At 33.0% G+C, this 26370-nt stretch overlaps 1 protein-coding gene across 5 annotated transcripts in view; it reads left to right on the forward strand.

Moving 5' to 3' along the window:
- The window catches only part of LOC127734025 (semaphorin-2A-like), a 134289-nt gene that overhangs the window by 18846 nt on the left and 89073 nt on the right, over positions 1 to 26370 (forward strand). For all 5 annotated transcript variants that reach the window (XM_052243579.1, XM_052243580.1, XM_052243576.1 and 2 more), the window contains exons 3-6: positions 9372 to 9412; positions 17420 to 17710; positions 21738 to 21819; positions 26159 to 26210. In XM_052243579.1, coding sequence (XP_052099539.1) covers positions 9372 to 9412; positions 17420 to 17710; positions 21738 to 21819; positions 26159 to 26210 — 466 coding nt within the window. The remainder of the gene's footprint in view (positions 1 to 9371; positions 9413 to 17419; positions 17711 to 21737; positions 21820 to 26158; positions 26211 to 26370) is intronic.

The raw sequence follows: 26370 nt of genomic DNA on the forward strand, positions 1-26370 counted from the left end.
AATAATAACTTAAGTGTCAGTTCATGGATCTCTATAAAATTTAAGCACACGGGTCCATACCACTAAAAAATGATTGGGATTGTTGTGAGGGGCTATTGTCCTTGCGGTTTTGTAATTAGAGGCCAAAAAAGGTCCGTTTTACTGGTTCATGGAAAATACATTGGTTCGCAGACAATAACTTTAGTGTAAGTGTATGGATGTGTAAGAAATTTTAGTACAAAGTTCCATTTAATAATAGGAGGGTTGGGATTGATTTTGGGGGTTATTGTCTCAGCGGTTTTGTAATTAGGGTCCAGAAAGTGGCCTAAAACAATTATTGGTCTGGTTTTAAGACAATAACATGAGTACAAGAGATATTTATTGGGTCGATGTTTTAACACAAGGTTCCACACCACAATATGAAGTTTTGGTTTAATTTTGGGGGTTATTGTCATTGCTGTCAAGGAATAAGGGGTCAAAAAGGGTCTAACAAAAACTATTTTTTTGTCTGGTTCACAGACAATAACTTGAGTATAAGTGTATGGATCTCTGTTAAATTTTAACACAAGGTTCCATACCACAATAGGAATGTTGGGATTTATTTTGGGGGTTATTGTCGTAACTGTTTAGGAATTAAGGGCCAAAAAGGGACAAACAACAAGCATTTTGCATGTTTCAGGACAATAACTGGTGTATAAGAGTACAGATTTCTATGAATTTTACCACAAGGTTCAATACTTCAAAAGGAAAGTTTGGAATGATTTTTGGAAGGTCATGGCCCATATCGTTTTGATTAGGGATCGAAAAGGGGCCGAAAACAACTTTTCTGGTTTGCAGGCAACAACTTGACTTGAGTATAAGCGCTAAATTTTAGCACAAGGTTCCATACCACAATAGGAAGGTTGGGGTTTATTTTTGTTTTTTTTTAAAGCAGCTCTTTAGGAAGTAGGAGTACAAAAGGGCCTAACAAAAACATTTATTTGTCTGGTTCAACGACAATAACTTGAGTATAACTGAGTAGATCTGTATTAAATTTAAGCACAAGGTTCCATGTCACAATAGGAAGGTTGGAATTTATTTAAGTGGGTTTGTTGTACTAATTAAGGACCAAAAAGGGGTCAAAAAGAAGCATTTTTCATGTTTCAGGGCACTAATTTGTGTATTAGAGTTTGAATTTCTATGAAATTTTACTACAAGGTTTCATACTTTAAAAAAAATTTGGGATTGATTGTAGAGGTCATGGTTGAAACCGTTCAATAATAAGAGGCTAAAAAGGGGCAACAAAACTAGGATTTTCTGATTTCTTGACAATAACTTGAGTACAAGTCTATATATTGCTATTTAATTGTGCCACAAGGTGTTATACCATAAAATAAAGTTTGGGATTGATTTTAGGGGTTTAGTTAAAAGGGGCCAAAAACAATACTTTGTATAAATTGCTTATTTTTTTTAGCAATTTCAATTGAGCATAATTCAAAAGTCTTGAATTCTTGGGAGTCTTTAATATGCTGAATCTATTTGGGTATTTAATATTGGGATTTTAGGGTCTGTTTTTGAAATGAGTCGTATTAAGGTCCAAAGGGTCCAAAATGAAATTTTGTTTGAATTCTTTACAAATTAAATTATTGGTGTTCCTTGATATGCTGGATCTAATTGTGTATTTAGAATTTAATTTTGAGGCCTGTCTTCAAATTGGTCCACATTAAGGTCCAAAGGGTCCAACATACAACTGGTATTTTTTTATTAAAAAAAGAATTCTTGGGTTTCTTTGATATGCTGAATCTAAGCGTGTATTTAGATTTTTGAATTTGGGGCATGGTCGGCAAATATTAAGGTCCAAAGGGTCCAAAAATAAACTTTGTTTGATTTTAAAGAAAAAAGAATGGTTGGATTTCTTTGATATGTTGAATCTAATTGTGTATTATGATATTTGGTTTTGAGCACAGTATTTAAGATGGACTAAATTAGGGTCCAAAATTGAACATTGTTTGATTTCATTAAAAATTAAATTGTTTGTGATATTTGATATGGTATTTCCAACAATGTTTTAATTTTTTTGATTTTGTGCTTGATTTTCAAAGTTTGTCTAAAATTGGGTCTAAAATTAAACTTTGTTTGATTTCTTTAAAAATTGAATCATTGGTGTTCTTTAGTGTGTACAATCTAACAGTGTTGTAAATATTTGATTTTTGGTCCGTTTTTCAAAGTGGACCCAATAAAAATCCAAATTATCCAAAATAAAACTTCGTTTGATTTTAACAATAAAACAAACAAAAAAAAAAAAAAAAAAAAAACAATGTGGTTATTTGATATGCTGAATCCAACCATGTTTTTAGAATTTGAATATTGGACCATACTTGGTAAATGTAATTTTAGAATTATTCAAGAACTTATACCACATGCATTCTGTGACAGAAACTATGCTATTATTACATATTTGCTCAGAATATAAGTGCAGAGTTATTATTGCACAATTAATCATATCTAATTTTAGAGAACTATTTTTGTGGTTTACATCACTGGTTCATGGAAAATAAATTGGTTCACAGACAATAACTTTAGTATAAGTGTATGGATGTGTAAGAAATTTTAGCACAAGGTTCCATACCACAATAGGAGAGTTGGGATATTAAATAGTTAATCAAGCTCTAAATTAATAGATTTATTGTAAACTAATAGAAATTTTAAATCAAATTATAGTAAAAAAAAAGATTTGTGATTCAGATATATTAATTTTGGTAATAATTGTGTATGCATTGTGTTCTATTTAAAGATTGTTAACATGTTTGAATATTTTCTTATGGTTGAAAATTCCCTTGGAAATTAAAATAGACCTCTGTCCATCTGTTGAAGTGGAAGTTGTATGCAAGTGAATTTTGTAAATACAATTGTGCCATACATAATGTTATGTTAAATCGTAATAAAAAAATAATTTTTATTAAAGGATATATTTCATTACAATACATTGTGTAGATAAAGTTGTTGAGATTAAGAGATAAGTTGCAGGTATTAATTTGTGACTGTAGCTATCTTCCAATAGGTCTAAAATGCAAGGCTCAGGGTCTAAACCACTTGGTTGCGATCTTATCTGATAAACCTAACCCATTGGTCAACCAGACTAGGTGGCCCAGTCTGCAAGTTGAAGATGTCTACCCATCTCATATATTTATAAGCACCACCAAAAAATAATAATTAAGCACCACGGACTGCAGCTATCTTCCAACACGTCTAATTTGCAAGCCTCATGGTCGAAATCACTTCTTTTGGGGCCTAATCTGATAAACACAACCAATTGGTCTACCAGAATTGGTGGTCCAGTCTGCAAGTTGAAGATGTCCACCCATGTCATATACTTATAAACACAATCCAAAAAAATGTGAGTGCTTCGGGCTGCAGCATTCTTCCAAAAGGTCTAAAATACAAGGCTCGAGGTATAAACCATTTGGTTTGAATCTTATCTGATAAACACAACCCATTGGTCCACCAGACTTGGTGGTCCAGTCTGCAAGTTGGAGATTACCACCCATCTCCTATATTTATAAGCACCACTAACAAAACACATTAAGCAACACGGGCTGCAGCTATCTTCTAACACATCCAACAAGCAAGGTTCAGGGTCTAAATTAACCTGTTGTGGTCTTATTTGGTTTCTATATGCCAACAGGGTAATTTCACCTGCACGAACCAATAACTAACACCAGAAACAAGAAAACAAAAGAAAGGACATCATTTAAAAGAGGCAACGTCTTAAAAGCGAATAAGGAAGAAATAAGTAACAGGGTATTACTGGAGCGTAAAACTGGAACATATGCGCTAACTGGGTTATTTCAACACCACGAATCCAGGACTAACACCAGAGACATCAAATGGAAAAAAAACAAAACAAATAAAAAGAGCAATGTATATAAAATGAATAAGGAACGAATAAGTAGTTATTTCATCTAAAAAAACCATGAGAACTAACACACAACACATGAACAGTAATAATTAAAAAGACTAACGTATAAAAAACGAAGAAGAAACAGAGTATCAGTCGAGCGCGTAAGTGGGTACATACGATCTAACTGAAAAATTTCACCTCCACGAACCAAAAACTTACACCAGAGACGAAATTAAAAGAAAATGACAATTTCAAAAAGGGGCAACGTTTAAAAAACCATAAAAGAGCGAATAAGTAACAGAGTATAAGTCGAGCGCATGAACTGGTTCATATGCGCTAACAGGGTTATTTCAACTCCAATTACTCAGGACTAACACCACAGACTAATAATGGAAAAAGACAAAATCATTTAAAAGCAGCAATGTATGAGAAACGAATGAGGAACAAATAAGTAGCGAATAAGTAACAGGGTATCTGCAGTCGAGCGCTGAAACGGGTATATACGTATACGTCCTAATAGGGTTATTTCACGTATACAAACCCATCGTTAACAACAACAAAACAAAAACAAAAAGAAAAGAAATGAAAGAAAACCTTAAAAGGTGCAACGTTGAAACGGCGAATAAGAAACCAATAAGTAACGAATAAGGAACAGGGTATCAGTCGAGCACCGAAACGGGTACATACGCGCTACTAGGGTTATTTCACGTCTTAGATGCCAGAGCTAACACTTGAGACAAGAAAATAAAAGAAAATAAAGCAGTAAAAAGGTGCAACGTATAAAAAGTGAATATGGAACGAATAAGTAACTGGGTATCAGTTGATCGCTGAAACGGGTACAGACGCGCTAATAGGGTTATTTCCGATCTACAAACCCACAGCTAACACCAGAGACAAGAAAATAAAAGAAAAGAAAGCATTAAAAAGATGCAACGTATAAAAAACGAATAGGGAACGAGTAAGTAACAGGGTATCAGTCGAGCGCTGAAACGGATACATATGCGGTAATAGGGTAACGTCACCGCTACGAACCACGAACTTACAGCGGAGACATGAAAATAAAAGAAAAGAAAGCATTAAAAAGGTGCAACGTATAAAAAGCGATTAAGAAACGAATAAGTAACAGGGTATCAGTCCAGCGCAAAAACGATAACATGCGCGCTTAAAGGGTAATTTCACCTCTACGAACCACGAACTAACACCAGGGACAACAGAATAAAAGACGAAAGCATTTAAAAGATGCAACATATAAAAAGCGAATAAGTTACGAATCAGAAACAGGGTATCAGTCGAACGCAGAAACGGTACAAACGCGCTTATAGTGTAATTTCACCTCTTCGAACGAAGAACCAAAACCAGAGACACGAACATAAAGCAGTAAAAAGGTGCAACGTATCAAAATAGAATAAGGAACAAATAAGTAGCGAATAAGTAACAGAATATCAGTACAGCGCGGAATCAATCAGTCGAGCGCAAAAACGGATACCTACGCGTTAAAAGGGTAATTCTACCTCGATAAACCAAGAACTATTACTAGAGATAAGAAAATAAAGCCTTAAAGGGGGGAACATATTTAATCGAATAAGTAACGAGTAAGGAATAAGGAATAAGGAATAAGTAACGAATAGGTAACGAATAAGGAATAAGGAATACGTAACGAATAGGTAACGAATAAGGATTAACGAATAAGGAATAAGGAATAAGTACGGAATAAGTAACATATAAGGAATAAGGAATAAGTAACATATAAGGAATAAGGAATAAGTAAAGAATAAGGAATAAGGAATAAGTAACCAACTTGACGACCCTTTATCAATCGGAGATTTTCCATTAAGGAGAATGGATTCTTTTTCGTCTTAATAAAAGGAAAGAAGTTAAATATTTTTTCAGAACGTATAAATCAAGTTTGCTAAATGTTTTAGCCAATTGTTATGAAAAATGAACAAGAAGGAAAATACGTAGCCTTCTTTCCGACACCGTTTTGGTTTCGAATATTAAAATCATTCTCATGTATTTTTTTGGATACACATTCAACTGCAGTTTTGAGCAGTTGATTCTTTATGCCTTCAGTTTTTTACATTTTATAGACGTGAATCACAAACGAGAGTCTGGAAGTGGTCTTCATGTCATTATTCTTTTCAATTTTAGGCCATTTCTCTCTATCCTTTATTTATTTTGTCCATTATTCTCGATTCTTCATGTTTAAGCAATAAGTTATTGTATAATTTTTATAATTTTGGTCCAATAGCTATTGTTTGGCCCAATTTTATGCATGATTTGCCCATTATTCTCTATTCTTCAAATCTTATCCAGACTAAAATAACTGTCGAAAGTTAAATAATTGTGTGCAAGTCTTCTCACCTAGACTGTGTGCATGCAAATGTCATCAGACTTGAAATAACTTGCATACAAGTTTGGACTTAGGTGCGTAATGAAACTTTTATGAATCCAGGTTGAGTGTCTATGATAATTTATATTGTATTTTATGTCATTTTTGGTTATTCCCGTTTTTTAAAGAAATCAACATGGTCAAATGTGTTGAATACAAAGTAAAACTAATAGCATTTCCCTTTCTACTTCCGCATTTATAACAAATGAAACTTAATGATCAAATCATGGAAGTTGCTTCATTAAAGTGGTAAAGAAATCATACCTTTCAGATAAGATATGTAATCTACCTGAACAATTATCTCCTATGCATATACAAATTGTTGACGAATTGTAAAATGATTTAATTAGGTTAACGTGTTGTTCAAACTTAACTTGATACTAAGCGAACGTGTAGAAATAAATCCAAAAAGATCCGTTTAATGCGACGCTGTTTTTTTGTTTCTTTAGGAACATGTAAGGATTGGCAAAATCAATATAAGCTAAATTTTGCTAGAAAGAGTTGGAACCGTAATTTCTTAAGAATTTCATAGTTCATTAAAGGATAATTTAAAGAAGGCTTGTTGTAAATCAGGTCATTGTGGAGGCACTCACTACTAAGATGATGATAACTTCAGGGACTATTAGTCAACCAGCAGCGACAGAACATTGTGCTAGAAAACAATAATACTTTATACATTTGGTACGTCCCAAGTGCTTTTCTGAATGACTTTTAATTCTAGTAAATCCTAAATGATATGTCAATTTGCGAAATATTTTAATCTTTGATTAACTACTCACTAAGAGAGGTTTTTATTCAGTTTAGATAAATGTGAATACTTGTGCTATAATTTCATTTGATTGCTTACTATCGCTTTTAATATTTGTCTCTGTATTACCATATCTTCCACAAAAAGGGGGACTTGTGCAGTAACGAACTCGAGTGTTACATTTCGGGTTTTCATTTCATGCTTTTGAACCAGTCCGTCGATTGTCTTATTCAAATTTACCTTTTGATTTACTATGATTCAATGATTCAATTATTTTATATATCGGATCGGTCGCAGTGCTATGTATATTCACATGTTAGTCTAGCAGTAAATATTGTTATTATGCAGTAGTGATACGGTAATTTCAATGTGCACCTTTCAATATAATATAACTATGTTGAAACCTTCGTTTCGTACACGAAAACGTGTTATTCATATAATGAGTATAATGTTGTTATACACAATAGTTCAGATGTCATTATACAAAACAAATGTTTAAAATACATGCCAACATAACGACCGTTAAATAGTGTTACTTTTTTCAAATATAAAATGTATCTTTAAATCAAAAATTCTTACACAACTGTGAATTATAATTTTTAAATTCATGACAGGACAGGTACAAAACGTACTTATTCGTGTAGACCTAACCTACTTAATATGTACTAACATGCACTGATTAGAAGTGATATTTGTGCATTGGTTTAGATCAGTCACACTTGTAGTTTTATTTTGTATTTGTATTAATTTTTAACCAATTTTATCTTAGAGATGATCTTTACACACTCATCAATACATAATACAATGGTATTCAAAATTAATAGGTACACATGCTTTGCCAATTCGACACTTACTTTAAATTTATTGTTTGTAAATAAAATAGGAAAATAATGCTTACCTAGATACATGTATCAGTTAAAATAACAAATAAATCGTTATATTATTCAAGAATTAAAAACAGGATTGGATTTGAGTATTCCATACTCTGCATTTTTTAAATGACAAGAGGTGCATGGTTTGCCGGTACCCATCTAAGATAAGAACATGCAGCGAATTACCGCCATGTTGAACATTTCTACTTACGAATACTGATTATCATAAAATTCAAATGCTTCATAGTTCAACAAAGTTGACATTTGTTTTGTTTTTGTTTTGTGTTAGGTTTAGAATAATGTAGACTGGATGAACAATTTATAATCATACGGACCTCTTTTTGTTTTTCCCAACCACGGGTATGACACACAAACATTAGGTGATGCATTATATAATTTCACACATTCAAAGTCAAATTCATTATCTTTATGTACTTTGTGTTTGCTGATTACAGGTCTACAATGTTATTTCAATGTATGTAGTGTAAAATTTCAGAAAATTGTGGTTTTCCGCACTTTTATGAAGGTTGCATACTTCTCCAAACGAGTTTCATCCACGTCCTTTCTGCAATTTTGTATCCCCCGGGTTGATGAACAATTCCATAGTTTTTGGTTTTTTTAATTTGATTTGTATCTTTTAAATGAACCTGTGAGATTTGAACATTGTTGGTTAACTACTACCTTATCATAAATGTCATGTATATTATGTTGCTCTATTCGTTCTTACTGATTTGTTTATCTCACATAAACAGCTGCTTATTGATTGCATGATACTGAATGTCAAATTGTTTGAATATAAATTCAATTTGAGGTGAGAGAATGTTGATCAAGTTTTGGAAAAAAATTCACATGTACATTTTTTTCACTTGAAATAGTAATAAAAACATGCTTAAGCCTAGCGTTTTATTGGAATTTGTTTCATGTTTTTAACTATATAAAACAGGAAATATGGAATATGCGTCAACGATATAGTGGCTTACATCTACAATGAAATTGTATAAAGGTGATTTCGTTTTTGTTAGAATCTTTACTATTTTCTACCCTTAGGGACTGTAAGCTTAATATATGGAATAGACCCTTGTCTATTTTAGATACCCGTATGTTGATCTCTATGTGGAACTTGTTTATTTGATATAGCTTATATGTTGTTTCATTGACGGATATGAAAGAAAGAAATGACTTGTGTACGCCTGTAACCCTAACAACACAAATTATGTAAAACAGCCACAGTTGTCAAGAATAGACCGTTATAAATTTGATGCATGTTACTGCACAGTTGTATTTGTTAATGTTACAAGATGAAACCGCTACAATTATCAAAGATTAATTACCAGGATTCAGTTCATGGAACCATCTATACATTGGATCAAACATGATATGCTGGTAAATTAAGATTTTCCACGTTAAACAATACTCATTTTTCAATATCGATTGTTTTCCATAGCCAGGTAAATGTATTTATTGATAATGTTTTAACTAGGTCTTTTTCTGTTACTTTTTTAGCGTTATGTGGAAATTTACAGTTTCATGTTTAACACTCTTAGGTAAGTAGTTATACATGTAAACACAAATACAGATTATAGCTACATGTATTATAGGGATACAAATATCATAAAGACAAACTCTACATAACAAAGTATTCCTTCATAGTAGTGTTTGTGAATATTTATATTTTTCAAAACAGTATTGACACAAAGTTGTATATATGCAAGTATAAACTAAAATAACATTGAAGCACACAAAACAAAGGCAAAATAAAATATATAACATTCCAGTGTAACATCTATGTAACTTACTATGTATTTGTTTTTCATCTCCGACTTTCTTATTTTTCGACTTTGGACGTTACTGATGAAAGTAAATGCAAATATGCACATTGAACAAAACAAAAAAGTATCTGTTTCCGTCTTTAACTTACTATATAAACTTGTCTCATTGGCAATCATACCACATCTTCATATTTTTATATTGATAACTGATTACCCTCAAATTACCATTCACCCAAAAGTCAATGTTTATTCATTGTCTTTGTTGTATAACATACATTATGATTGATTTTCAATTTTTGTATAACCTTTATCCAAAATTGATCAAATGTGATCGCTTTTTGTATTAGTTTTATTGAGATACATAGCTTCAAATGTTAATAGTTATCTTTGGATATTTAAAGTTTGGCTTTAAAAGAATGCAAATTAAAATATTTGTAATTGGTTTTTGAGAACGTGTAAATTCCTGACACAATTGGCTATCTTTTTAGTTTTTTCAATGAGAAAAAATTCCAATCATGACCAAATGACAAAGATGTAAACATGTAGTTATTTTAGTGATGGAAAATGTTTTGCAAAATTCCCACCATAACGTATATGAGAAAAAGATTAACAAAAGTCTATCAAACTGACTTCCTTTTAATCAGTTATTATAAACATTCATTATACTTGAATGTTGCTGGAAAGCATTTGTTAACATAATTCCTTCAAAGAATTGTGACAAAACCGGTTGTTTATCTATGACAAACGTAATGTTTTCAATTTTTAATTGTCAAATTCCTTTTCTCAATAGTAAAATATGCCACAGATATATTCAAACTCATAAGTAGTCGAAAAAACAAACTGACAATGCCATACGACGTAAACAAAAAAGCAGTACTCAAAACACAACATAGAAAATTAAAGACTGAGCAACACGAGCCCCATAAAAAACGGAGGGGATCCGGTAGGGTAGGCAGATCTTTCTGCTCCCTCGTATGGCGTTGAAAAATGTCAGTAAATACATTACTCTCGTTCATGTTTACCCTATTTGGCCTTCATTAACATCGTTGTACTCCTTACACAAAAACTGCTCAAACAGAGTTAAGAGGAAGACCGATTGAAATATACAATACATAAGTTTTTCGATCAACATCTCGAATTTGTTCACCGATACGTTGTGTGGGTGTCTTAATTCTACATGCGACATATTGGCACGGTCTTAGGTATTTAGATAAGAGACTTTCCGTTTTGAATTTTCCTTGGAGTGCGGTATATTTGTTTTTTAAACTGTTTATATAGCAGTATAATTGTCTGATCTGTTATTGTAACGATAGTTTCTTATACCCGAAATTTGAGCTCCAAAATGGGTTTGTTTTTCCTGTATCGTTCGTAACATAATATGTGTCTTGATTGTCATGGTAATATCAAGTAGGTTTACAATATCTTGACTGAATAATTAAAATCAACAAATATATGCTCGGAACAATTTTGGCATGAGATCAGTCTATTTTTAACTGGTTAAGCACAATGAATTTACAGGCTGCATATAATGTCGTCTCAAATTTAGCCCAACAATGTTAGATCTACAAATTTGTGTTAGCAGTTAGCAAATTTTTGTTCTTCCCTCAGCGGGATTCGAATCCCTGCGTCTGAGACATCGTGGAAACACAGTCTGCACTGTGTCCAGCGCCCTAGACCACCTAGGCCATATAAAATATAGCCTTCGTTCGTCGAGTAATAGCTTTCGTTAGTCGAGTAATGCCTTTCCTCGTCAGATTTATCTATGGTTGTAACACAGTACATGATGTTTAATGGTAAGTAGACGGTATACCTTGCAGATAAATTGTGTTTTTGTCTGTCGTAAAATATGATAATTTTACTTACCATGCCGTCACATCAAATATTAACTTACATCCACGCCGTTTGGTCTCTGGTGGATAGTTATTCATTGGCAAGCATACCACATCTCTATCTTTATGAAGTTTATATACTCCATTTACACCAACCTTAGCAACCTCGGATATTTAATTTTGACTTATAACACAAAGGTTCGCTTACTGTTCCTCTTGTAATCTACAGGAAAATTGAGAATTAAGCATGTAGAAAACACCAGCAGTTAGATAACGAAATATTTCAAAATCAGACAAACAAAATTAATAATAATTACATCATATATTTATAGGTTTTTATTTATGAATTATACATCTCAAACATTTATTTTGCACATTTATTTTTACACGTTTATTAGATGTTTGTTAAAACCTTTCTATTGTTTTGACAAACTAGAACAATAGTTTATGTTTAATCCAGCAAAATGCATCGGAGCGTATTTTTCATGTTATGACAAGGCATTAAATATATTACATAACTGTAATTTTTGTTTCTACAAATAAGATATGTTGATCTTTAACCTCAGTAAATACAACTGTTGATATTATTTTTAGGAGATATAATAAAAATCATTTACAATTAACCACTCACATCTCTATTTAAATAGCTTAAAGAAACATGGAGCCTAAAAATCGCGCCACATTTGTTTATTTTAAAGAATTCAATCGAAAAAGATCTGTTAAAATTGATATCCACAATTGCTTTCTTTAGTCGTTGATATATGTCAGTTACAAAAATCAGATGACACATAATTCATTGATTCTTGTCGAAAACTACATAAACACTTCCTTTTGCTACACCACGAAAAATGACCTTATGCATGCTATCTGCGATAAATCATTTTCGGGTATTCTATACGATTCAATTATTCAAATATGCGCCTTTTTTCCTGAGGGTCATCACTTTTTCATCGCTTGTTCTGCAATTAAATATTATTTAGATGTATTTTCACCATACATTACAGCTGTTATTGATCGTTATTTGTCAAACTGTCGCATTATACCTGGTTCTCAATAAATTCGGGTAATTAAACAAAAATAAACAATGCATACAGAAATGTGTGATCAAACGTGAACATTTTTAGTAAATCGCAAATATAACCATACACAATACCCTGTTTAATCTAATATCTAGAATACCAATAAATTGACTCTTTGGGTCACATCCTCATTGACGTCTAGATTTAAAGGTTCATACTAAACCTTTTGAACAATTATCGACACCGACTAATGATACCTACACTTTACAGGTGAATTGGAAGGGTCATACTAAAGATAAAAAATCATTCAGTTATAACATGATATTTTCATAATCGATAGTGATTAACTCGTTTGTATGTATCTTTATTTCTTCATCCCCTCCCTTAGAAATATTGTAACAGGATTATTCGTCCATCCATAATACACTTTCCGGACACAGTATATTTGGTACTTTGTGTTGCTCATCACACTCGATGTACATATTCAAAATAGGGAGGGCTGGAAGTCTATTGATTTAAAGGTCAAAAGCCTTAAGACAACTCACTATTTTTAGTGCGATAGAATGCTCTGCTTCATGGTGCCCTTGTTACTGTTGAAGTACTTCTTTGATGGATTAGAACATAATCTGGAATCAAATTCCAGTTCCTATTCATAGTATTTCATTACTAGTAAGACATTCGAATTGAATTTATATTTGTGAAATGATATTTTATCAAAGAGTTGATAAAAGTCTCGTTTGATTTTGTTAGTGTTTATGGACTTACATTTTTGAATTTACCTTAAAGTTGGGTAATTTTGCTATCTTTTTTGTTGTTGCAATTTTTTGACCAGGCAAACTGGTTATTTAACAGGAGTTTATTGTCCCATGATTGAAGTCATCCGTCGTAAGTTTTATGGTCGTGATTCGAACTGATTAGCAATTATCAGTTGTCTGTTCCTAAATGAAAACAAATCGTGTCCCTTTGAGTTAGATCCTGTCCACTCCACCGTTCCAAAACATGATCTTCACGAGAACTACACAGATTGTCGTCAAGACTCCCCACTTGCCTACCCTCCTGGAATACTTGAATTTATCCCAGTTTACCGAGGACCGTGTTTCTCTCATATCTTTGGGGTTTTTTTATGTGAAATTGTCTTTTTTTTCTTGTCCACGGGTATGTTTGTGTGTTCAATTCCATTGTTCTAGATTGACTTTCGGTTTTCTTCACCTTTTAATTTTTTTAATGGATGACATTGTTTTTTGAGTTAAATTTTATTTCACCACTGACCGTACAGGAGGGATTGTTTTGGATCTAACGAGGTTAGTAAAACCTTGCTTCATGTTTGTTGCGCCTTTCGAAAGTCCGGAATATGTTGGTCATTGGTGTTTCCTTGTCTCCTTGTCTCAGTTTAGTATTTAATATTTTGATATTATGCTGCCCCCCCCCCCCCAACCCCAAACCCCAACCCCCACCCCCTCCCATGGATTTGATCTTTTTATTTGTCACAGCCATTCATAGCTCGCTGGTTGTTGTTTGCTCCACAACCGTAGCCACGATTATATGGTGATTCTAAATGTCTGTTTTATGTGTTGCATTTTGTCATTTTATGCTTTTCTCGTGCCATTTGAAGAAAACGTTTTTATTTTCGTACAGTGCATTTTTTGCTATTTGAACAAATAAAAATGTATTGAAATATGAAAAATAGCATGCGTTATGTAAAACACTTCTGTAAATGTTTTAAATAATTGCATGCAGAGACATGTGATCTACATGGCCTATATGTATTGACGCAGTGGTAGCCATTGACGGAACATCAACGGAGATCCATCGTCAAATCGAGCCACTGGAACTATATTACTCCGGTGTATGGCATTATCGTTATCATGCAGTTGAATTTCAACAACGCTGGGTATATTTGGTACGTAGAGTATGTGTTTTCAGGTCACCAGTATGATGCCCAACAATTCACATTGATGCAGGAAATTGGTATAGAAAGGTTCCCTGTGCTCATGGGAGAAGAAATATACCCAAATCGCATCCGACTGGTAATTACATTAACGACATCGACAAAACACCGGACAGTTTAAAGTGAAAGTGGCGAAAACTTCATCGTATTGTCGCTGAATACAGAATTCAAATTAAACATCAAATTGGTGAATTAAAAAAGCAAAGTGATTAGTACAGTATGAACTGGGTCTTCCTTCACTGTATTCGATACCTAAGTTACATAAGTGTCCTTACAAACAACGATATATTGCTGGATACTCCAAGTGCACCACGAAACATCTTTCTAAAATATTAACATCAAGTTTATAAACAATCAAAGCCGGGCTTTAAAGTTATTGTGAACTTATCTTGTGTAGGGGCTGCGTAATCAGATGTGGATAAAAAATTGAAAGATCTGCTAGAGTGTATACAATCTAATTCTGATCCTCTTGCAATGGTATTAAAATATTTTACTTTTCTACCCTTTACACGAGTATTCCCCATTCCAAAAATTGAAATAATATGTCCTGCTGTGTTTCGTAAAAAAGAATGGCCAACGTAGATACCAGTATCTTGTCTTAGAGAGTGACAACTCGTACTTTGTAAATGATGTAAAAAAACATTCTCTGAAAGTAACATTATCAAGATGATTGATTTCTTGATTGGCAACATATTTCTTATTTTTGGAGGACGTGTTTTCCAGCAAAAAATCGGAATTCCCATGGGAACAAACTGTGCTCTTTTTCTAGTCGACTTATTCCTTTATTTATATGGGACGAACTTCATAGTTCATACGGGGGAATCTTCATAGACAGAATGAAATGAAGCTAGCATTATCCTTCACGGATAACTTCACATTCCGCTATATAGATGATGTCCGTTCACTAAATGATTTAAAGTTTGGTGACTTTGAACGCATCAATCCCAACTAACAGTTACATTTAAGTCTGCCTCGTATCTTTTTATTTATAAATTGACAATGTGTGTCGGTTGAGAACAAACCGGAAGCTATTGAACAAAGAATCCAAGTGGTGAAGTTAAAATCATCCCTTCGAAAAGTTTACGGACGAGTTGGTTGACCGTTATTGAATATCTGTTTCACAGATAACGACGGATACGTTCAAATCGTTGAACCACAATCCCGTCCTCTTCTCCTCGAATCTGATCTAAGGAATAAGACTTTTTACCGGGTTTGTACTAACATGAGCAACACGACGGGTGTCACATGTTGTACACCCATTTCCTTGTGTAGAAAATGGTTGATTAAATCTGGTTTTATAGCTTTACATTGTACGTGACGAAAATTTCTCGCCACTGTACGAAAGGGTTGTATATCCCTAATGTCTTTTCAATGGGTAATGAAGACTCAATTACAATCGTTTATTTTTCCCAGGTGCAAAAACTTGTGTTCTTCTCAATACAATTTTGATATAAATAAAGGCAACAGTAGTATACCGCTGTTCGAAACTCATAAATCGATAGAGATAAAAACTAATCCGGGATACAAACTGAAACTGAGAGAAACGCATCAAATATAAGAGGAGAACAACGACACAACAAAAACACAACATTAAAATGTAACACACACAGAAACGAACTATAATATAACAATGGCCATTTTCCTGACTTGGTACAGGACATTTTAAGAAAAAAATGATGGGTTGAACCTGTTTTTTTGGCATGCCAAACCTCCCGCTTTTATGGCAATGTTAAATATAAAATTAAAATGACAATATTACATGACATGACTACAATACAAATAAATGGGAGAACATATAGGACAAAGAAACACACGAATAATAGCTAACAAAAGGTACTAGGTTTAGAATTTAATACGCCAGACGTGCGTCTCGTCCACACAAGACTAACCAGTGACGCTCAGATGAAAAAAGTCTGAAAGCCAAAACAAGTACAAAGCTGAAGAGCATCGAGGACCAAAACTTCCAAACTATCAATACGATTTTTTTTATAAAATAAAGATCATTTATTTGTCACTTATCAATTAAACACCATTTGCATATTAGGAACTAAACTCAGATTATAAAATGATGGCTTTTTAGATGCATTGTCATGGGGGTTTTAATCAACAATGTTAGGGAATTTCTAATACATTCCAATGTTTAAAATGAGTGTTTATTTTATACCTTCTTTTGGTATTTACCGAGGTCTTACTTTGTCATATGGGCATTTCTATTCTCTTGGGATTCTGTCGTAGGTCGACCGAAATGTTCATTTTGGACTGAGTGGGTAAACCCATACAAAACTACTATTCGAACATAAGTAATGTGCAAAAATTTCTAAAGCATTTTTCAACACACAGTCCGACAAATATATTTATAATGCAGTCCATAAAAAGTTTAATATGAAGTATTTCTGATAAGTTACGATGCAAACAGCGGCGACCTGGTCTTGAATCATACAAATTTTGAGTACGAGTATCGTACTCATACTAAAAAAACAACCAATCAAAATATTGAATTTGATGTTTCGAGCACACATTTAGTACTCCAAGTACTGACTAAAGTTTTATGACCGAAAGTTCCGGTCTTGTTGATTAATTATATTGGTTTACCAGCTCTTTTAATGTTAATGTTTGGATCTTCAGTACCAGTACAGCGGTATATGCTTGCATGCAAATATAACAATCAATGTTCTCGTCTGCCGTACTGATAGACGACACTTTCAAAGACAGAAAACTCAACCTACTTTTATCATAATTATAACGTCACAATGACGTCATTGCTTCAAAAATAAACATAGATGACCGATGGTCAAGATAATGGTTATACAACATTGATTATTTAATGTATTATAGGTCGCAATGAAACGACATATATGTCGCCTTGGCATTAAACCCTAAAACGACATTGGCATTAAACCCTAAAACGACATACATATCGTTTGGCTTTAAGCTGGTTAAGTTGGTAAACTGTAATAGCCAGAAATAAAAGCATTCTTTATTTTAGGTTACCCTGTGTGTAGCATTGAATCTAGGTATGCAATTCACGGAACTTCCGTTTTGTTAGAATGTAGTATAGCTGCTTCGGACGCCGAAACAATTGAGTGGAGAAAAGATAGCACATTGTATGCAGAGTCAAAATATATCAACGAACATTTACCGTATGATCTGAGAAGTCGTATATTTGTAACCGGAAGCCATAGTAACGGACAGTTTGATTTAAGAATTGTGAACGCCCAGTTCAGTGACGAGGGAGAATACAACTGCTCAGACCATTCATATCACCTGACATTTCCAGGTATTATAAGCTATATAAGTAAGGCTCAATAGTGCTATGGAAACACTTAAATGCTAATGTTAAAGTCAATTAAAAAGTACGATAGTATGCGATAACATATGATAACTCAAAGCGCTCACTTTATATTGTGTATGTTCTGAATATTTCGAAGTCCTTCTGGATTTTATGAATTGATAATAAGATCAAATGCCTATGTGTGTTTCAAGTTAAGAAGCTTGGCAATGGTATTGTTTAAATAACAAAACGTAAATGTCATTTATGAAAATAGTAAAACGTTTGGTACACCCTGAATATTTCAAAATACTTGTATATTTTCAACAAAATATAATTTGCTAAAATATATATTTGTTTTCCAATGCAAAATGGATGTTAACTTGTATAACATGCCAAAGCTTCCTATTGAGTCGAGGGATTTTTTTATCATTATTGGAGCATCACTAAAGTGTTCTCTTATTCTTGTGCACATTTTAATATACTAAACATTTCAATATAAAAAGGCGGTTAGTAGTCCTATGTTTTTTTTTCTTTTAAGTTTTACTATAATTAGGTTAGTTATAATATAATTAAGATGACGAGGATGCTAGTTCACAAGGTATCAGTCCTCAGGAAAACGTGTCACCTACCCAGACACATTGATTTGACACAGAACCGAACAGTCTTTGCTCTTACTCCTATAGGCCGGGGGCAAACGGAGAAGCACCAAATACCCCTTTTCAAGTCTTTGGTTTGACCGGGATGGGGTTCGTACCCTTAACCTTTCGCGCTCGAGGCGAGGGTGCTACCACGAGACTATTAGGCCGGTATATAAGTGAGTTATAACTGTACTAAACATTATTGTTTTTGTTTCATTTTAAATCAAGGCATTGTCTTATATATATATATAAATAGTTGTTTTATTTTTTTCATTCACGCAATATTTCATTACACAAATAAGCTTCATCCGGCGCGTGTAGCCATCCAGGTAAAAATCGGATTCTGTAAAGAAATTTTTGCAGCTTATTGTACATTGCGATTATTAAAAAAAAACAATTGCGTTTGTAAAATAGTAAGAAGTTCAAGATTATTCCTTTGGTTTTTGATAAAACTGTTTTTCATCTCTCTCATTCAGTCCATCAGGTTCAAGAGTACGTAGCTGATTCGTCCAAAATCTCTCTCTTTTGTCTTCTACTTTGGGTGTCCCAATTTTGGTTGACCTGTATTATTTGAAAGGTGATATTTTCAAACGTTTGTCCCTTCTTAGGAGGTGTCTCGTGATAGAGCAGTTTCTTCCTTTGGTATAAGACGACCGGTGATTATTAAGTCTGATGTTGAATTTAGTTTCTGTTTCGCCAACATATTGTAGCTTACAAGTTCCACAAGTAAGAATATAAATTCTATTTTCCGTTTTACAATTAGATGTAACATAGATGCTGTATCGCAGCTTTGTTACTGCGCTGGTGAAAGAGTTTTCAATGTTGGTGACTTTACAGCACTTATAATTGCTTCTTCCGCACTGTTTGTAACACCCGATTTTAGAGGTCTCTCTTTTTTTTAAATTTAGATGCAACAAGTATGTCTTTGAGATTTTTGGGTCTGCGATAAGCAATAACAGGAGGTAATGAAAAAACTTCTTTTAAGGAAGAGTAATTTTCAATAAGACGCCATTGATTGCGGACAGTAGATGAAATATTTGTCAGATCGGGATAGAAAGTGACAACAAACGGAATTCTATCTGTGCGGGTCGACTTATCTTTGTATTGCATGAGGATCTTTCGATCTTTTTCTTTGGCTTTATCGGAAGCTTCTGTATTATATTTATTTTGTATCCTCTTGATTTTAGTTGTTTTCTGAGTTGTCCCAAACGGTAGTTGAGTTTGGAATCCGAGGAGCAAATTCGCTTTAGCCTGATAGCTTGACTGTAAGGAATGCTCCTGAAGCAGTGTTTCGGCCGCGCGGTTGACAACTTTTCGGAGAGAGAAGCTGGTGTTTGTCAGTTTTCTTTGTGTGGAGATCAGTTGTCATGACCCCGTTTATTACAAATGTGGTGGTGTCGAGAAAAGAAATTTTCTCGCTTGAAAATTTAGATGTAAATTTAATTGAATGATGGAACTTGATACAATGATCTAAAAAATCTTGTAGATGTTCTGCAGTATCGTTCCATTTCATGTCAATATCATCAATAAAACGGAGCCAAGAAAACGTCACCAGTGTCTGAGCAGACACTTGATGAACCAGGGGTTTGTCAAAGAACGTCTCGTAATTTTTCTAAAAATCATCGGAAGGTACATGTACCAAGACCTTGTTGATAAATATTCCGTATCAACTTCAAAAATAATACATGATGGTCTTGAAGTATAGATTCTGGGTACTGACGTTGTTTATCATTTTTATAACGTGTTATACTCTTCTTTTATTTGTCTTTATGAATATTACTTTTTAGTCTGTTTTTATTGATATCCATTTGACGTGGCTCGGTACTTGTACATCCCGTCATTGTGTTTCTATTCTATGATAATTCTCGTATTCTTGTCTTTCGTTTTTGCTAATGTGCTTTGTCTATATGCCTGTTGGTGTTTCTATGATACATATGACGTGGGTCTGTACTTATATATCTCGTTATTGTGTTATTGTAAAACATTTTTGTATTCTTGTCTTTCATTTTTGCTAATGTGCTTTGTCTATATGCCTTTTTATGTTTCATTGATACATATATGACGTGGCTCTGTACTTATACATCTCGTCATTTTGTTATTGTACTATGGTAAATGTGTGTATTCTTGTTTTTAATTTGTGCTAATATGCTTGGTCTGTATACCATTTTGTACTTCCTTGTTACATATTTGTTTGTTTTAAAAGTGATTAAGATTATAACACAATGTTGAATGCTGTACCCCTATTTTTGATATGTTTACATATTATGTCTGTTTGTTTTGTTCACACATCGTTGTCAATATAATGGAATTTGATGCGACTGTCATAACAGTGAGAGGTTTAGCTAGCTTAAACCAGGTTTAATCCACCATTTTCTACTTAAGAAAATGCCTGTACTAAGTCAGGAATATGACAGTTGTTATCCATTCGTTTGATGTGTATGAACTTTTGATTTTGCCATTTGATTATGGACTTTCCTTTTTGAATTTTCCTCGGAGTTCGGTATTTTTGTGATTTTACTTTTTGTATGGCACACTCAAGATTATGCGTTCTTCAAAATCCCCAATAAAAATGTTGGCAAAAGAAGGTGCCATTTATATATATATATATATATATATATATATCGATTGACATTTTATGTCTTTGTACGTTTATATTACTTTCATGGCTTGACCAATCAGAGTCTAGAACCTCATCTGTAAGACATATCGTTTGCCGGATTTAGATTTAACATATAATGCATGTAAGAGACCGTGACGCTTCACACGCAAAAGTTGTGTAGTTAAAGAGACTACAACTACAAAGTGATTTGCCATAATGTTTAGTGAAACCTTTATGGGATCAGTGTCGACACATTTGCCACCCTTGTTCATCAACATAAACAGATGGATTTTTATGGAGAGTCTTCCAATAATTCAGTCCCGTAACGGTTCAAATGATACATATTTTTTTCATTTCATAGAAAGCTGAATAAAATAGAAAAAAAAACCAAACAAACAACCAGACTGAGTGCTTTTAGACGCACCATATTTAGCAAGTGCTAATGTCATTATATTTTCCTCCGGCAGCTTCGTTTCTCATTCAATTGATAAAACATGATTAATTTCAATGACTGTCCGTACTTACATTATCTCTGCAATGCTTAGTTTGACGCATTGGCTCGATGTATTTAGGGGCGAATAGTACATGTGAACTGGCGAACGTAGGCCATGAACAACTTGTATATACATTAAGGGTAATTGAGCTACTAAAGGTAAAAATAAAACAACCGTAAAAGAGAAACTCAAATAAAAACCGATCACAAAGAAATGTGTTCATTCATTTTATCAAATTTGAACTTCCATTCAGAGTTATAGAGCATACGATGAAATAACGTTATTACATTTACTCATTTCAGCATTGCTTATATCAACGGATGCTACGTATAACCGATACATTCTGATCGATCCAGAGGTGAAAAAGTTGTTTGTAGGACAGATGTAAGTAACATATAGATATATTGTGTATCAATTTTTATTACCTTTTATATATTTATAGTGTATACATAGGAATGAGGTAGGCGGACAACCTGTATACTGTTAGAAATATGAAACATACAAAAGGATAGTAAGAATTATCAAAAATATTAATGGAAAGTACAACTTTCAACAAAGTCAACCAGCAGCCGACCCTTCTAAAACATAAGTTTATAAATCTTATAACTGTTAGTTAAAATCGACTTGTGAGACATTTAGTTTCAACTCAAAGTTTTTGCTGTTTTATTACTTGGACATATCTACATGTATCTTCTGTATGTATGTTTATTTGAAAGTTGCCAAAGCTTAAGTCCGCTACAATTACCATTGTATTTCACCCCAAAATTGTGTAAATTACTTTGGCCTAAACATAATTTTTTGTCGAGGAAAAACTTTTGTCAATTAAATCTTACAAAAAGGGAAGACAAGACTGAATCGAGGTTAATATATAGAGATAGTTTGTATCTATCAGAAAATCCAAATAAAAACCTCATATACTGCTTAAGCTCAACGTCATCTTGAATATGCATTTTCAGCGTGGTATTCCTGTTTGTATAAAAAATTTAAAAATAAGATACAAATATTTCAAAACAGATCTTTTTGATTTTATACATATAGGGAAAACATAACTTTCATAAATTATAATGTACTAAATAGTATTGGTGTTTGAATGTAGAAAATTCAGTCAAACACGAAGACTCAACCATGTACACAAATTATATCAAAAATAAACCAGAAGTCCTCATTGCATGCAAGACAATTTTACTAAAAAAAAGAACAATGAAAACATTTTGCGCGGCAGTTACATTCGGTCATCATTATAAAACTTTGATTTTTTTCGAAATATTAAGGATTTTCTATCCAAGGAAAAGATTACCTTAGCTTTATTTGGCAAAACCTTTCGTAATTCTGGGTCCTCAATGCTCGTCAACTTCGTACTTTGTTTGGCCTTTTAAATTTTTTTGATTGGAGCGTTTTGTGTCTTGTGTCTTGTGTACAAAATCGTAATCCTGGTATCTATGATGAGTTTATTTTTCGAACTATACGTTCGCCTTTGATTCAAATATTGTAACTTTACAGTATCAAAAAATGCTTGCAGTCACCTGACGGTGTTTGTATTTCTATTGTTGTTATCTTTGTGCTTTTCGTAATTGTTTCGTCGTATTTAAATGTTATGTCGATGGTAAGATTGTTTGTATAGATTGCAAATAGCAACCTCGATATCAGAAAGGGAAGATACACGTAAATTCGAGTTCAATGCACAGAATAAATATTTACAGAAGCTAATGCCGAAAATTGCGAGAGAAGCAGAAATCTTATTTCATATTATAGATAAGCAAATGAAACTTACTCAAGAAACTTACCAAGCGAAATAATTAAAAAGATTTGATTCAACTATAAAAATAAATGAACATGTTAAGCACAGTTCCTTAAATTGCTCGATCGCTTGATGATAAATAATACCGTTAGGAGATTGGTTTGAACATAAAATTCAACAGTTTTCAAAGATTTTTTTGCGTATTCAACTTGAAATATTGACAGAAAAGCGTGAGAAATAATATAACCTGGGGCCCAATCGAATGACATAAATAGCACCACAGCCCAAGAGAAAAATAAAAACAAAAACTAATAGTAATCAACAAAACACTACATTTGAACCCTTCCCGAGCATCTTGGATCAATCACGATTTTGAGTGCGGGTCATGTTGGTCAGTCAGTTTACTCTGTACAATGTAATATTTTGTAGACTTATTTGTCTATATGTCTTCTTTCGATATTTTGTCATGACGTTGCAAATTGTCCGTTCATATTCGACTTATGAAATTGGAATGCCCCCTTCATCCTTTTTTGAAACTAAGTATTGACGATACGATTCCACCGAAACCGGGATGAACTAAGGTGCTAAAAAGGTTCAATAATTCCTGCTCCAGTTGTAAAACCATCAGCATTACTCCTGGTAAATTTTTTAAAAAGTCATATGATATAAATTATTTAAACCTTGGCCGAATGTTAAAGTTTAAAATGAAAACATTGCTTTATTCATCTAACTATAGACAAGACTATTTGTCATAAAAATAACACAGACATTGAAAAATAAAATAGCACAACGTGCAACACTAAAATCTTAAGCAAAACATATTCTATGACAGTCAACCAAATCAGTACAACCAAAATTTGTTGGAGGGGATGTCTTCAATTTTATCATTTGGAACCCTTAACGCAAGCTGCATCCCTCTAACAAGGGAATTGTGATTGGCAAAATAGGTGGTGTTATATCATTATTAATTAACTAGCATCTGTTGTCCCTAGTTATGAGTTTTCATGCAATGCATATTATTTATATGTAACATGAAACGTAAAAACATTATGCCAGACAACACAAAACAACTACCATTAGACTACAGGCTCATGTCCTAGGTCACGCTTACAAAGAATATGATTTACAGTTTATAAAACCTGTACAAATAAGTTGAAAAATACTTGACTTACTATCCCAAATCTGAAGACACTATAAACATCAAAGAATGCTTTTTCAAAGTCAAATTCCGCCTAGTAAATAGTCCATGTCTTTCCAAACTAATATTTGAATCACTATTTTGATCTTGCTTTCAGAAACTGCGTTAGTTTTTTTGGAAAGGTATTGCTTATTATAAGTTTGTTGTGTCTGTACTAGTTTTGTTTTTGTTAAGATATAGACTAATTATAAAATGCTTTGCAATGTAAACTTTTACTGTATGTCCTTTAACGAACCTTCATTTAACTCACAAAATGCAAAAACAGGGAAAATTACCTGATCGTATAAACATATGTAATATTTGTTTGTCATTTTGGGAATTTGATGTTGATATTGATTTCGACGAAACTCTCACTTACATCGCAGTTATACATCATTTGGCTTACTGTTCACACTCTTATATTCTTAATATGAGGTATGTTTGCCAATGAAATAACCACTCACCAGAAACCAGATGACGTAGATGTTAGCACCTATAGGTCAACATTCGACCATCAGCAATGAGCAAAACCCATGCCGCATACCAATTTATAAACGAAGTCGAATTGAGAAAATGTATAACAGTTCAACGAGAAACCAACGTCTTGAGTTAAGTCTTAAGACTTAAGAAACGGAAAATAAATATGATACATAGCAACTAACAACACCAACACATAACAGGCTCCTGACTTGAGAAAAGTACGTACATAATAATGCGGGGTTAAATGTATTTGATTTTTTAAATAGATTATTATAAAATAAAAATATGTAGTATGATTGCCAATCAAACATCTACCCACCAAAGTTCAAGTGAAGTGGGTGTAAGCAATTAAAGGATACGGACTTCAACAATGAGAAAAATCCATACCGTATAGTCGGCTATAAAAGGTCCGACATGAAAAATATGAAACAATTCAATTAAGAAAACAAACGGCCTAATTTATAACAAAATAATTTACAAAACCAAATATGACAACCACTGAACTACAGGCTCCTGACTTGGGACAGACACATACAGAATGTGGCGTGGTCAAACATGTCTGTGAGCGCTCAATCCTCTCCTAACCTGGGACAACATAAGAACAAACTATAAAAATCAGTTGAAAAGGGCTTAACTAATCAGAACGATACACAGTAGATAAAACATCTAACAAAAACGCAGAGCGTACGTGGCAGGGTATTTATACATCCCATAACAACAAAAAAGACATTAAGTACACCTCTAAGAGTACTCGCAGTTACTGACAACTAGTTAAAAGCCAATAATAACTTATAAATAAATCATGTATCTAAGACTAACAAAATCAATACACATGCAACATCCAATGAATTTAGTGTAAAGACGTCATTAACAGTCAGAGAAAACATAACCGTGTGCAATGCCAAAATATAGGTATCGACAGACTGTATTACCGTGATAGTGCACATGTGTATACATGTAACAATAATATTTAGTATGGTTTTAATTTACTGATAACAAAGTCAATACTTATACCAATAAAACAATATTCAAAGTTGATTTAACAGTGTTGAATTGGTAATCTTCTAGAAAAAGTTCATTTAAAAGATTGATTAGTTTACCCGGATCGTATCTTAAATTATTCCGGGCTCGGTAAACAACTGGAAATTTAGGATGTGCTATTCCATTTGAAAGAAATTTTCTACAGGTACAGCCAAACTTGCAGACCAAATCTTTGTATCTATTTTTATCATAATAAATTAGGGCCAGCTAGCTTCTAGTATTGTGATATGTTATGGCATACCTAACATGAAAGTATCTAGCACATTTATGTTTTGTTTGTTTTTTAGGAACAAACTCACCATAATTGATCTATCAAATGATGCATATCCTGTTAAATCCGTAAGTAGTAAAAGCTGTAATACAGGAATAATAAATTTACCCGAAAAGTTGTTACGAAAAGGAAAAACTTTCAGGTCACAGAATCCTTCAACTACATTAAAACTGGCAAATTTTTCTAAATATTTATGTCAACTAAACGATATGTTGGTCTAAATCAATC

Source organism: Mytilus californianus, unplaced genomic scaffold, assembly GCF_021869535.1.
Source record: "Mytilus californianus isolate M0D057914Y unplaced genomic scaffold, xbMytCali1.0.p SCAF_3, whole genome shotgun sequence".
NCBI classification, from domain to species: Eukaryota; Metazoa; Mollusca; class Bivalvia; order Mytilida; family Mytilidae; genus Mytilus; species Mytilus californianus.